The sequence below is a fragment of the Gavialis gangeticus genome, unplaced genomic scaffold, assembly GCF_001723915.1.
Source record: "Gavialis gangeticus isolate Ggan-Ray unplaced genomic scaffold, GavGan_comp1, whole genome shotgun sequence".
Classification (NCBI taxonomy): Eukaryota; Metazoa; Chordata; order Crocodylia; family Gavialidae; genus Gavialis; species Gavialis gangeticus.
This window is the reverse complement of record NW_017728993.1, coordinates 8,217,359-8,232,291: the sequence shown is the minus strand read 5'-3', so window position 1 is coordinate 8,232,291 and position 14,933 is coordinate 8,217,359. Positions and strand designations below refer to the sequence as shown.

The 14,933-nt window shown below is 46.2% G+C and overlaps 1 protein-coding gene across 1 annotated transcript in view; it reads left to right on the top strand.

Moving 5' to 3' along the window:
* The window catches only part of PGM1 (phosphoglucomutase 1), a 61,895-nt gene that overhangs the window by 45,564 nt on the left and 1,398 nt on the right, over window positions 1-14,933 (top strand). Inside the window, exons 5-10 of the mRNA XM_019528455.1 lie at window positions 1,712-1,902; window positions 3,573-3,727; window positions 4,368-4,483; window positions 7,438-7,573; window positions 9,692-9,875; window positions 12,275-12,409. Of these exons, the coding sequence (XP_019384000.1) occupies window positions 1,712-1,902; window positions 3,573-3,727; window positions 4,368-4,483; window positions 7,438-7,573; window positions 9,692-9,875; window positions 12,275-12,409 (917 nt within the window). The remainder of the gene's footprint in view (window positions 1-1,711; window positions 1,903-3,572; window positions 3,728-4,367; window positions 4,484-7,437; window positions 7,574-9,691; window positions 9,876-12,274; window positions 12,410-14,933) is intronic.

The window sequence follows — 14,933 nt, the reverse complement described above, 5'->3', positions numbered from 1 at the left end:
GTGGTGGCCTGCTTTGAACTATCAGAGCATGTCCTCCTGGCTCCAGTTGGCCAGGAGGTCAGCCACAGCCAGCTGGGTCCAAGGTACCAGCTCTGAGCAGGCTTCTCTGCTTGGGTCCTGCCATTTGCCTCCCTAGCAGGAATTCTGGTGTTCCCTATTTGAAAACTGAAAAATCCCTGATAAAATCCCAAAGTCACTCTGTAGAATACCCTGAAACCCATATTCCCCCACGAGTAAAACACAAGACTGGGTGGCCGTGGGGTGTGGGGGGGGCACTGCAGGGGGAACTGCTCAGGAGGGTGGGTCTCCTGCCCCCCCCACAGGGCCCCCCCCCCGCCACAGGGCCCACATGCCCCACCTCTGTTGCTCCCCCACCGCCCCAGATTGCTGCCCTGCCTGGCCCCATTCCCTGCTTGCACCCCCAGTTCCCCCAATGGCTGCCCCCCCACCACCCAGCACTTAAAAATGAATAAATAAATAAAAAAGCCCCACACTCACAAGCAGGCAGGGTCACTGGGGCCTCGTGGCAGAGCCCCAGTCTGCACTGTCCCCCTGGCGCTTGAAGCCCAGTGGAACTCAGCCTGGTGGCAGGAGGTGGAGCGCAGGCCCAGCTCTGCCTGCCTCTGACTACCGGGCTGAGCTCCGTGGGACTGGTGGAGCCGATTGGAGCGCAGTCCGACGTTGGGAGGCAGGCAGAGCCTGCACTGCTCTCTGATTGGCTCCTCCAGCCCCAGGGAGCACAGCCCATTGGCAGGAGGTGGGGAGAGCCAGGGCTGCGCAGAGCTGCTGGGAGTGCAGCCCTGGCTCTCCCCTGCCTCTCACCACCTGGATGGGCTGCTGCTTTGAAACTTGAAATGTTTCAAAACTTTTGAAACAAAATGAGGCCAGTCAAAATGTTTCGAGGCTCTTTCAAAGCCCCGTTTCATTTTGATTTCGCTGTTTTGAGCTTGGAACGAGTCAAAACAGCGTTGAAATGAAACAGCCGGTGAAATTTCACACAGCCCTAATAATCCTGTTCCCTCTGGGTACCTGTATTCAAGCAGCGAGGCTGCTCTGACGGGCTGGAATTCCAGCCCAACGGAGCAGACTCAATTAATGAAGCCTGCTGGAGCATGGCAATCGACTCCCTGTTCTTAAACATGGCGGTGGGGGCACTCCAACTAAAGCTGTTCAACTAAAGCACCCCTCCCTCACCCCCAGAGAATGTGTAAAAGTGACCTCTGATTCTACCTTGTCTTTTTATTACCTGGTCTATTGAATCAGAAAGGCAGAATATCATGCTGTATTGTCTAAATGTTTGAAGTCTGTTAATCCTTCCCATTCTCTGTCCTGTTCCAGGACCAACCTTACAACAGAGTGTAAGCTTTTTGGGGTAGGGACAGTCTTAAGTGAGTTCTGGGGATCTGGACCATGGCTGAGACACCAGTCCTTAGTTCATATTTGATTCTAAACACAGCAATACAAGTATCACTTAAACACAGAGGGCATGCCAGCGAGCTGAGTAGTGTCTTCGTTCAGCCCCAGAATGCTTGGCGGAATCACCCGAGCACCCATACAGTGTCTTGTGCTGCAGTCTATAGTCCACATTTCTGATTAGATGAAACTGAATCATCTTCCCAGTCAACTAGTGTCCTATGTGGCCAAATTGCAATTGAAATGTAATTTAAAAAAAAAAACTTTTGAATGATTCATATTCCTTTCTTTCTTTCAGTTGTGGGTCCTTATGTAAAAAAGATCCTGTGTGAAGAGCTTGGAGCCCCGGCAAATTCTGCGGTGAACTGTGTACCACTGGAGGATTTTGGTGGCCACCACCCCGATCCCAACTTAACCTATGCTGCTGACTTAGTCCAGAGCATGAAGACAGGAGAGTATGACTTTGGAGCTGCCTTTGATGGAGATGGGGTAAACGAACATAGGACTATTCTCTAGGGTTCCCTATATTGTCTAGTCTTCTTAGATTAGAAATACACAGGGGAGTGTTTCCCAAACGTTTTGATAACCAGGGCACCCACCCACCCAGATTTAAAATTGGTGGCACGCTTTAACACATGAAATGGTGCGTTTGTAGGGGGGTGGTATAGTAAGGCTTACAGAGCGATGCCCAAACTTTTGACCCTATGGGCTAGCTGGGTGGTGCGGGAATGGTCAGTGAGCTGGATCCAGTCTGTGGGCCTGTTTCTGGCATGCAGGGCCAGGGTAGCTTGGGCCTAATCCCAGTGTGCAGGGCAATTTCCACTGCTTCCCCACAACCAAATTTTTCTGACCTGTGGGGAGTTTCATGGGCCAGATCTGATACTGTTAAAGTATCATCTTTTGCAGCACACTTGCTACACTACACTCTTTGGGAATCATTGACTTAGGGCACGAGTCTTAATATACTGAAGTCGGAACAATGCTTTTTCAAACTTGGTGATGCCCCCTCTAGGCTGGATTTATCCTAGCTGCCTGCAGATGTAACTTCCATCAAAGCTGATGCTGAATCTCTTTGCTGTCTTGTGATTATTTAGCAGATGGGAGTTCATCCACATTGTACACAAAGATGCCAAGATAAATATCATCCTTACTGATTTAACAGTGTGGTTCCTACTGACGTTAGCAGAAATCTTGCATTCATTTCAGTGGGCATGTCTACCTATGCATTAATGCACCATAGTTACTGCTCATTAAGTTTAGTACCTGTAATTACTGCACATTGAGTTAGTACCTGTTATTGGCATGCTGCTTTAGTGAGGCTAATGTGCAGTAGATTAATTCTACTGCGCATTAGCATGGCTTTTGCCATGATGTCCTAATGTGTAGTAGAATTAGTTTATGGTGAATTTAACATCTCATGTAGACACGCCCAGTGAGAACAGAATTAGGCCCTCATTATTTAATAGCATCACGCTGAGACCTAAGAGGGTAAATTGAATAGTTTTATAATCAGTAAAACTTATATCTGATAGAACTGTTACATTTATTCATTTATATATCGGTATAAGTGGAGCTACACTGCTCTAACTTTAAACCTGACTATCTGATGAAGTGAGCTATGGATCACAATAGCTAATGCATCTCTGATTCAGTTAGTCTAGGTTTTATGTCAACCCTGCCTTCTGACGGACTTCAAACTAACACAGTCTTTAAATGCGACTGAAACAGAAACAGAAACGGCAGTTAATCAAAACTGATGCACACCTCTGAAGGGCACACTACTCCTCCCCTTTTTTAAACATCTTAGATGTAGGTCTGTCCCCAGCCTACATCTGTGTGAGGTCTGATCACCACAGTACAACCCGGAGAAAATGAGATTCCTCTTCATCTTGTTTCTGTAATTGAATGAAACAAAATTGCTCACTGTAGTTTGGCACAAGGGCCATAATTGGGTAATGTATTTTATAAGAAAGATCAGATAAAATGTACAGATATGGAAAACCAGAATGCTGACGAAAAAAACTATAATTCTAATAAAAAGTATGTCTATTGTTCATTTTTAACAGGTTGGTCAAGCCAAATGGTGACTTTACTATGACACTTTTGTGCACATGGTGATAGAACTGAATTTTCTTCCTTCTTGTCTTTTTTGTCTTTAGGATCGTAACATGATTCTTGGGAAGCATGGGTTCTTTGTTAACCCTTCAGACTCTGTTGCAGTCATTGCTGCCAATATTTTCAGTATTCCTTACTTTCAGCATACTGGAGTTCGTGGCTTTGCACGGAGCATGCCTACCAGTGGAGCGATTGATAGGTAGGACTTTGTGTGAGAAGAAAAATCACTCTTTATTATTTTCTCATTTTAATCACGGATAAACTGAGCTTTCTCACTGCAGCAACAGTGTTAACACATGCCTCTTTAGGCACCCTCAGAAACCAGGACAACTGTTCCCTAAGTGCCAGAGGAGATATTCAGCAACTGCACTAAAATCTACAGCTGAAACCAATTAATTGGGGTGTGCAGTATAATCTTGTGATTGGGATCCTGGACTGGAACTTAAAAACAGAACCTGGTTCTCTCAATTGCGCTTGCCTACGTAGGGGTCGGGAGCAAATATTTCGTGCTCTTTGTGCCAGAGCTTCCTCATCTGCCAAATTGGCATAATGGAATACACCCTCTTTGTAAAGTGCTTTGAGATCCACTGATGAAAACAGCTATATAAAAACCAGGGCATGGTAGTGATTCTTCTGCTGCACTTCCTAACTATTTCCACTGAAGTAATGAAAAAAAGTACTGGCCTGATATACAAAGAATTATTTAAAAAATACGGGGTCTGACTTGCCTTCCCAGTTCTGTTAAGTACTTGATAACAACTAAAGTTACTGTTGCAGTATTTCATGTAGGTGCACTAACAATCCAACTGTGATATAACGTAGACTTCTTGTCTTTGAAGGGTGGCCAAAGCTACAAAGATTGCTTTGTATGAAACCCCAACTGGCTGGAAGTTCTTTGGAAACTTGATGGATGCAAACAAACTGTCTCTGTGCGGAGAGGAAAGTTTTGGTACTGGTACGTAAATGTTCCTAACTTCACTAATGCTAATATTATTTCTCTGGTTCAGTTCTTTGTTATACAGTGGAACTGAGGATTTTATTGTTGATGTATAATAGCTGAAGCTTCCTCAATCATGAAAAGAAAACTTGTAGGAATCACTTACGGAAACTTAAACAACTGTAAAAGTCGAGTCAAGGGAAAGCCATCTCTCCTTTCAGATACTTAGGAAGGCCAGTGCAGATATGCAGGAAGTTTAAGGGCCCCTTTACTAGCCCGGTCACCGGGTCTGTGGGGATTAAATGCAGTGCTAAATGTATTTTTTCAGCTCTTGGTGGCCAGGAAAACCTTCTAATGTTTTCAGTCTAGGAAGAAATATGGTTTGGTGTATGCAGTTTTATTAGGGGAGGTTTCAAGTCACTATTAAATCTCTGAGCTTAATAGGACCCTCATTTTTCCTGTTCGAGAAACAAGGTCTGATTTATAAAGTTTAAATTAACACTTGCCTTTGAACAGGCTAACCATGTTATTAGGTTACTTAGAAACAGAATGAACATCTTAGTACATCTATTAGGGGTTGGCCTGTGACTTAGTACTTTTGTTTCTGTAGGGAACTTAAAATGTATAAAAAACCCTTTGTAACAGACACTGTGCTCCAAAGCACAAGCTAGGCCAAGAGAGATTTCAAGCCACCTGTCTCCATTAGGAGTGAGTGGTCTTCCCTGCATGCTCAAGATCAGCATTAGATTCTCTCACAGTCTTTCTCTTTCCCTGATTCAGCGAAATACTAAGCACTTGGACGCTTCACTTGAATGTACTTAATTGTACGCTTGAAATTAAGCAGCTTTGTTTGTTCTTTGCTGAGCTGGGGCATATAACACCAGGGTCTCAACTAGGGTGCTGTCAGTCTTTGGTACAAATGCAGCATACCAGTCCTGTCTGAAGGCTGAACAAGTTACTGTCACAATGGGCTACCGGTTGAAAGACGTTTGCTTCAGTAATGGTAACATCTGCTTTTGGAGGACAAGTGATGCCGCCTTTCCTCTTTTCATAGCAGTAGTTTTTGTAAAGACGTTAGCTTTGCTTCTTGGTGATGATTCCAACAAAATCTTGGAGATGATCCTTAGCAAAGGCATTTGTCTTGGGTGCTTTCTTCTCTGTACACATCTACCCCAATCTGCAGTTAGTGTATGAGAGCCCCAGAATATAACTAAATGATCAAAGCTAGTAATGAAAGAATTGGACAGCTTGCAGAATTGCTGATTGGATGGAGCATACTGGTTTCCAGCTGAGTCTATTTATTATCTATTCATTATTCATTTATTATCTATTTATTTATCCAATCCCCTTTAAAATAGGTCAGTGAGCTATAGCCATCACAATAATTGGCAAGTGCCATTCACGGTGTGTTTGGGGGAGGTTTCAGGGAGGATCAGTATCTCTTGATAGCAGGTTTTAGGAAGAGCAAGTCTTATGACTGAATGGTCATAGAGCCTCTTCTCGTGACAAGTGGACTGGACTGGACTGGCTGCACGGAGAAAGAGAGTAGGGATGAGGCAAACTGTAGGGGCTGGTTGAGAAGTGTGTGATACAGCTGCCTGGGGTTTCTTCTTTCACGGGTTAAAGAAAATTTCAGGGTGCAGGGGGTTCAGGCTGGTGCAGAAATTCTCTTGAAAGTCTGAAAAGGGAAAGGAAATGCTGCTTGATCAGACAACTAACAAAGAGTGATGTGGAGTGTAAGAGAGAATGTACTTTTATAGTACAGTGCTTGAAGGGGTGAGAGGGCATTTTCTTTAGCTACCTAAGACTCCCAGTACAGTTGGCACACACTTATACCTTCTGAAATTAGACTCTAGAAGCAGTTTTAAAAAAGCTGTTTAAGAGAACATGGCAGAATTTCACGCTCCTTTATCACACTTTTATTCCAAGGGTGAGTAGATACATAATATGGGACCTTTTGTTTATGTGTATTTATACAGCTGCTAAAGACGGGCAGTATCCATATGCTCTAGGCACTCTTATGATAACTGCAAAATACCAAGGGAATAATACTAAAGCAGTATTGAAGGGCAGCAGTGCAATTCAGCGTTACCTACTAGTCACAAGCCAGCCAACTAAAAGCTTGGCTGGCCTTCCTTCCCTGAGAGCTTCCTACCTCTGCAATTCTCCCTTCTTTACAAATGTTTGAGGAAACCTTAAGATGTGCAGTGCACTCACAAGCAGTGCAGCTAGATTTAGGACCCCCTAAAGGCTCCATTATAACAGTCTCAGTGGTGCTTTCACTGGGGGATCCTCTCCCAGCCCTTGTATGCTACTCCAGCCCTTTCATCCTGCATAAGTGGACCACAGGGGGTGTGAAGCCCTCACCTGATATCTCCGCAGGAGTGCAACTGTCCCTTATGTATTGCAACTAGTTAGCTCCAAAAAGTAACATCTTCCAAAAGCCACTTTTGTTTTATTATGACATAATTTTTGACTAGTTAGGATTTGGTCTCCTAAGCAAGAGCTGACATTTTCCTTGGTCCTTTGCCAAAATATGTGCTGATCACAGTATGCTGATCTGGCAGAAGCAAAGTGACAGCTGCTTAGAGGAGTTGAATGTAGTTCTCAAGTTGGACTTGTTTGCACTCCTTATGCCTCATGAAAAGGCTATTGAGAAATAAGTGGTTATTTCCCTGGGAACTTAAATGGCCAACGTGAATATTTTGCTTGAGGAAATTAATCTGTGCTTGTGTATTATTTAGATAATAACAAAAAGAGAACTTGTAATACTTGGAAATTTAAGCATGTACACATTTCTAAGGGCTACATTATATTGTGTGTGCAATACGGTGAATCCTTAAAATTTATTATGCCTCTTTGGTCTGTGTAGTTGACAGCTTGAGGGACAGAGAAGAAAGAGTAGAATTTAAACATGAACCTACACATGAAATACACTTTATAAAATTTCTTTCCATTTTTTCCTTTCACAGGCTCTGATCACATCCGTGAAAAGGATGGACTATGGGCAGTCCTAGCATGGCTGTCTATATTAGCTGTGCGTAAGCAGAGCGTAGAGGAGATCCTGAAGGATCACTGGCAGAAATATGGGAGAAATTTCTTCACAAGGTAAAGAGCTAGCGAGGTGATAGCAAACAATTGGAGCTGCACGCCGTGGAGAGCAGGGCGAACTTTATTCTCATGCCTGTGAGAAAATTCAGAGGAGATGCACAGAACTGACCCAAAACCTTGTGGAGAAGGGAACTTCCAGTGAAGAAAGCCATGGCTATTTCCAACTATGGTAGCATTTTGGTATTTATACAAGCATTATAGAGGTCTCAGGGGTTTAGAGTTTCATGTTCTGTTGGTACTAAAACATATGTGGGAAAATTAAAATGGTGGACTCTGAATTTCAACTCTGCTTGATGCCCAGTTTGAATTGCATCCCACATATTGGTTTTTAATGCATTCTTTGTGTGTTTCTCCATATGAATTTTATATATTACATATACGCCATTTTTAAGTGTAGGTTTTTATTCCTTTGACATTGGAACAGTATACATGTTGACAACAAAATTGAAGCAACCACAAGCTAACTTTCAGTGACAGGCATGTCTTTTCCACTGTGTGGGATGTGTAATTGCTAGGACAATCCTGTTGATGCCTCTGGTCAGTACAGAAATAGAAAAAAATCTAATAGAGGTTGGAGGTGTCAGGAGAAGCAGAAACAACTACTTTGCAGATAAGGTCAAGCAGAACCTCTGTGACTGATAAATGGATTGGGCATTAGCCTTTCATCTCTGGAAATCTAGTCAAAAGCTGGGTCAGTTTGGTCAGTGGAAGACTACAGTCTTCCTAGTTCGCCACACCATGTAGCCAAGCGATATGGCTACTGAAAAGAATTCCAGACCCTAGAAGAAAATAGCAAGGTAATTTGTAGCTGCCATAGTTACTCATGCTAGTGAGACTAACCTAGTGCAGATACACTGTCCCACACTACCACTGCACCTTTGACACACAGATACAGCTTGAGATGTCATGGCAAGCTCACTGTAAGGAGCCTGTAGACAGCCTTATGTCTATTGGGGAGAAGCAAAATCGGAGTAACTCCATTGCAGGTGTTCATTTACACCTTTACTGTTTTTACTTTAGGGCAGGAGTCGGCAATGTTTTTGGGAAGAGTGCCAAAAACACCTGCAACCTCAACTTGTAAGATGTTGGTGTGCGAATGGCAAATGGTGGAGGAGCCATGAGGGGCCCAATCCTTGTTGTGGCATGCAGTCTGGCCCCTTCCTGGCTGTCTGCCCGAAGGTGCACATGTGCCCGCTGTCAGCAATGAGCTAGGCCAGGGCCCTGCAGACCTCAGTACAGCCACTTTCAGTCTCCCGACTGCCTGCCACAGCTGGCCTGGGCTCTGTACAGGACCCTGCTGCTCACTGTGGAGCTCAGGCTGCTCACAGCAGGTGGCAGAGAGGCTGTAAGCAGCTGCTCAGGGGTCTGTGTAGCCAGGGTTCAAATTATACTTTGACTCTGCAAGGGGGTGCGGGGTGTCTGCAAAAAAAAAATTAAACCGGTTCATTGATTAACAAGCCCACCTATGTGAAGGAGCAGTTCAATCAGAGATCACCCCTTCCCCTTTATGATTTTCAAATCTTACAGGGGGGCTCTTATGGAGGAGCTCAGTCTCCCCTGCTCCCCCCCTGAGCTCCCCCTTAATTCATACCATGTGTGTAGTCCCAGCCCAACTTGTTGCCGGCAGCAGGTGCATGCCCACCTCAAGGCAGATGGCGGGGAAAGGCTGGAGCTGCACTGCCACAGCAAGTGTCAGGCCCTTTGCTGTCTGCCGCAAGGCGTGCATGCCAAGCAAAATGCCTTTTCGTGCCATGAACTGGTATGTGTTGAGGGTTGCCTACCCCTGCTCTAGAGACCAAATTTGTGGCTTTATATGCTGACTGTTTGTATGCAGTGTTCCTGTTGAAGCCTCAAGTCCCTAACTCAAATCAGTACTGTTTTATCTTTCACCTGATGATTATTTCCTGTAGTATATGTATTGCATTGTTTTGTCTGGAGTTGAAGTAAGCATATTATTTTAAAAAAAGAAATTGCCTCCCCACCCAGAAAAAGACTGTTTATAAGGGACTAAATATATCTTTTAAACCAGACAAGATAGCTCCAATGTGGTGGGTGTCCCAAAGCTGTCACTGGCAAATGCCTCCCTAACTTTCATGATGTGTTTGCCAATTCTAGGTATGACTATGAGGAGGTGGATGCAGACGCAGCTAATAAAATGATGAAGGATCTAGAGACCACAATGTTTGACCGTTCCTTTGTGGGGAAGCAGTTAGCATCTGGTGATAAAGTTTACACAGTTGAAAAAGCTGATAACTTTGAGTACAGCGATCCCGTGGATGGAAGCATCTCCAGAAATCAGGTGAGAATAACCCGCTGTGGATTGAAGCACTGGCTTGAAGGACATGGGGTCTGATTGTACATTTCAAGGTAAAATTTTTTTAGGGTCATCCTTAGCATAGTGCTTGATACTAGGAACTTTTCTATCTGCTAATTTCCTCCCCCGCCTTCATGTATTTTATATTCCAGGCTGAGTCCTGGCCTGCAGCTAGGAACCAGTCTACAGCTGGGGAGGGGTTCAGAAGGCTATTCTAGCCTGTCCTAGCTACTGATGGCCCCAGGAGCTGTTAAGGTACCTGGGGATTATGCAGATGCAGGCATGGCCTGTTTTTGATCTCACCCCTAAGCCACCAGTGAGAAGGAAGATGGTGCAAGAGTTGCAGTAATGGCTGTGCACTACCTAAGAAAATGTCTGTGCAGGAGGGATTCACTGGGAGGTAGAGCTGATGATTTAAGGTGCTTGCCTTGAATAAGGGCTGCAAAACAGCTGGAGCATGGCTGATGATTTTGGAGCTTGTCATCAAATATGCCCTGGTCATACTTTGCCCACATGCACTTATTGATTCACTCCCCAAACACAGAGATGATGCCAGTGAGGCCACTCTGGGCTGGTCACTAGAGTTGTGTGAAGCAGGCAGTATTCAATTCAGATTCGGCCCGATTCTGGGAACAGTGATTTGATTTGCTGATTCGGATCACTGTCCTGATTCAATTCAGCTGAAACTGAATCTAAAGATTCAATTCTCATTCAAAGAATCAGCAATTCGGCCAGACACACAGCTTTTCTATGTTTTTTTTTCTACATACCTTGAGGTGCCAGGCATGGCTCATGAAAGCTGAGATAGTGAGGCGAAGGAAGTGTCCTGTGGGAGTGCGGGGGTGTCCCTCGCACGCGCGGCAGTGGACCTGGTTCCACTTCCCGTTCTGCCACCAAGCATGCGGGGGATCCCCCCATGCCTCTCCAGCTTGGTGATTGACATTGGGGGGGACCCCGAGTGCCCCCCCAGGCCCAGGAGGCTCCAGACACTGAGTCGAGGAGCAGGGGGTCCCCCATGCGCTCCACAGTGGACCCAGAAGTGGACCGAAAGTACTTCTGGTCCACTTCCGGGTCTGCCACCAAGTGTGCAAGGTACTTCCCTCATGCTCCCATGGGACACTCCATCCACCCCACCATCTCAGCGTTCACGAACCACTGCTGGTACTTCAAGGTACATTTAAAAAAAAAAAAACATATAAAGCTGTGTCTATGGCCAAATCGTTGAGTCTCTCTGAATTGAATCAGAGGGTTCAGATTTGACAGGCTCAGGAAATAGGTGGACCAGAACCTGATGGTGTTTAACATTGAAAAATGCAAGGTTCTCCACCTTGGGAAGAAAAACCTGCAGCATCCTTATAGGCTCGGCAGTGCTATGCTGGCTAGCACTATGGACAAAAGGGACTTGGGGGTCATGATTGACCACAAAATGAACATAAGCCTGCAATGTGATACTGCGGCTAGTAAAGCAAGCAAAACACTTGCATCCACAGATGCTTGTCAAGTAAACCCCAGGATGTCATCCTCCCGTTGTACTCAGCCTTGGTGAGGCCGCAGCTGGAGTACTGCATCCAGTTTTGGGCTCCACAATTCAAAAAGGATGTGGAGAAGCTTGAGAAGGTGTAGAGGAGAGCAACGCGCATGATCAGAGGTCAGGAAAGCAGACCTTATGACGAGATGCTGAGAGCCATGGGACTCTTCAGCCTGCAAAAGCGCAGGCTCAGGGGTGATTTGGTGGCCACATATAAGTTCATCAGGGGTGCTCAAGATCTGGGGGAACATCTGTTCACTAGAGCGCCCCAAGAGATGACAAGGTCAAACAGTCACAAACTCCTCCATGACTGTTTCAGGCTGGACATAAGGAAGAACTTCTTTACTGTCCGAACCCCCAAGGTTTGGAATAGATAACCGCCGGAGGTGGTTCAGGCACCTACTCTGAAGACATCTGGATGTTTGTCTTGCTGGGATCCTATGATCCCTGCTGACTTCCTATCCCTGGGCAGGGGGCTGAGCTCTGATCTTCCAAGGTCCCTTCCAGCCCTAATGTCTATAAAATCTATGATTTGGAGAGATTAATAGATCTCCTGATTTGATTCAGATTTAGAGATTTGGCTGCCAAATCAGGTTGAATCTCCTCCGAATGAAATCAGTGACTGAAGCTTCGCGCAGCCCTACTGGTCACTAACACCCATTCTCAGACCTGCTGCAGGCCAAGAACTCAAGAGTGAATATAAAGGAGCTTCAGTGGCATGCTTCCAGATTTGGAGTGTGCCTGCCGGTGACATTGAGTGCTTGAAAGGTCCACATGGGATTGGAAGAGGCAGCTAACAATTGTGGTTTCTCTCTTTTTTTGTTGTTGTTGTTGTTCATTTGTTTGCTCTTACTAGGGTTTGAGGCTCATCTTTGCTGATGGTTCTCGCATAATCTTCAGACTAAGTGGTACAGGCAGTGCTGGAGCAACTGTGCGGCTGTACATAGATAGTTATGAGAAAGATGTTCCCAAAATCTATGAAGATCCTCAGGTAATAGTTGTGTCCAACCTTTTGGATGCGCTCTTTTTCTTTAAAAATTCCTTAGCTTCCTTCACAAATGCATTTGTATGGTACAAGGTATTGCTGTATATTTGGTTACAACAGTGGTCCTCAACCTTTTGGCCCTGAAGACAAAATGGTGGCACAGAGACAGTCTGCAGGCTGGATCAAGCCCTGCATGCTGGGATCTGGCCCTAGGGACATGACATGCCCCCTTCTACCCCTGCATCCTGGGATTGTCCACACCTGGCTTTGTAAACTGGGATTGGGCATGAAATTCAGCATGCATGGCCCAGGGTCCCTATGGATCCAGAAATTTGGCAGCAGGGGACTGGCCCCACTGTTTCCCTGCTGCCAAATTTCTGGACCTATGGGGCACCCCACAGGCTGGATTACATGGGACTGTGGGCTAGATTTGGACTGTGGGCTGGGGTTGGGTACCCCTGGGTTACAAGACTAGTTCAGAATCGATTAGCAACAGTATCACATTTCCAGGGGTCAAGGAAAGGACATTTCTACACTGAATTTGGGGGATGCGTGTTTCTTTAAAACTGAGACCAAACAAAAACCCCAAAACATACGTGGAGTGTTGAAGGCCATGCAACCTTAGGGTAACAGAATCCATGTTCTGCATCAAGTTCAACCTCAACCTCACGCTTTTTAACTGGAACCCTAATCCCTCCAGTGCATGCACTGTAGAAGATGGCACATTCTTAATGCTCTCTGAAACCTTTTCAGCACATGTCCCTGTTCAGCCATCCCAGGTTAAAGAAAGAAAATTTGTCATTATATAGGCGACAGAGTAGCATGATGGCATGAGCATCTTATGCCATTTGTGGAACGTGGCAAAGCCCTGAGTTTAGAACTGAGAATTTATGGAAGTCATCAGTGATAGCTTTTGCTAATTCAAAACTCCCATGTAATTATAACAGGTACCACCTTTTGTGTGGCAGATTTCACCATTTGTCCTGTTGGATAATAGCTCAGGTTTTGTAACTGTGAAAGAATAGCCCAGTTTGGTGTGAATGCTTTCTCAGCATGTTCTGGTAGAGATGAAGAACTGATGCTCCCTGAGCCATTAGAACAGGGGTGCACAATTATTTTGGCTGGAGGGCTGCTTAACAAGTTTTGGAGACCTGTCAAGGGCTGCATGGGTAGCCCCACCTCTTGACAGTTGCCCCACTTCCTGGTCATGATCTCGGGATTAGAAGTCCCGCCCCTAAGCCCTGACCTTTGCCACCACAAGTTCATCCTGGAAGTACTCCTTATGGGAGGAGGTGGATTTGCCATCTTGAAACTGGGGGGAAAAAACAAATCATATACTAAAAAAATATATACTAAAACATCTACTATAACTTACTTTAATTTTACTGAAAAAAAATTTTTTTGTCCTGATTTGTGTGTTTTTTGTATAGTATATTTGGAGGCAATTTGAATAATAGCTCAACATACACTCTTAATCTTGTTTATTGTGTGTGTGTGTGGGGGGGGGATAAGTGTGTGTATGTCAGGGCTTTGTGGTTGGGGCGTGGGTATGGTGAGTGGGGGATGGGGAGTAGGTGCAGGGTACATGATTGGGATGAGGGTGTGGGAGGATGTGGGTATGGTAGGGTTGGGAGGGTAGAAGTGTGTGTGGGGACTGTAGGAGGGTATTGGGGTGGGGTGGATATGATGAGGGGTGTGGGAGTGTGTGTGGGGTTATGTTGGGGGGGAGTATGGAGGGTGGGAGTATGTGGGGGACCTGTGGGTGTGTGCGGGGAGTATGGTGGGAAGTGGAGAGCCAGCCCCACCTGTTCCATCTTGGCTGCAGCTCGCAGTTCCTAGCTGCAAGTCAGGAACCATACGGCATGCCATGAGGCTGGCCTGGCATAATGCGGTTCTGACTGCAAGGCCAGGGACCACACGGCACATCATGGAACCGGCCTGTCCTGGCTCCTCTACTCTGTGTAGTGCCATGTGGGTCCTAGCCTTGCAGCAGCGAACTGTGTGCTACAGCTGGGATGAGCTCGGCCAGGCTGGCTCTGACGCACCACATGGGTCCCGGCTTTGCAGCTGGGGACCATGAAGTGCAGCACGAAGCTGGCCTGTCCTATCCCAGCAGTACGTGATTCCCTGCTGCAAGGCCAGGACCCATTTGGCGCGGCACAGAGCGGGTGGGCCGGCCAAAGCCAGGCTGGTCTTGAGCCATGCCATGTTGTCCCTGGCTTTGCAGCTAGAACTGCATCGTGCCAGGCTGAGCTGCACACTGGCCGGGGCCAGCGTGGCTTTTCTGCTTCCCTCGCCTTTAGCTGCCCCTGCCCTTGCCGCACCACGGCAGGGTGGGCAGGTGGGAAGCTTCAGTGGGAGGCTCCCGCCCAGTACATGAAGCTCTGGCTCCAGCTCCCAGCTGCCTTCCACCCGCTTTGCCCACCCAGCATGATGAGCAGCCCCTGCAGGCAGGTGAAGTGGGTAGAAGGCAGCTGGGAGCCGGAGCTGGATCTCCATGTGCTGGGCAGGTGCGTCCCACAGGAAGCTT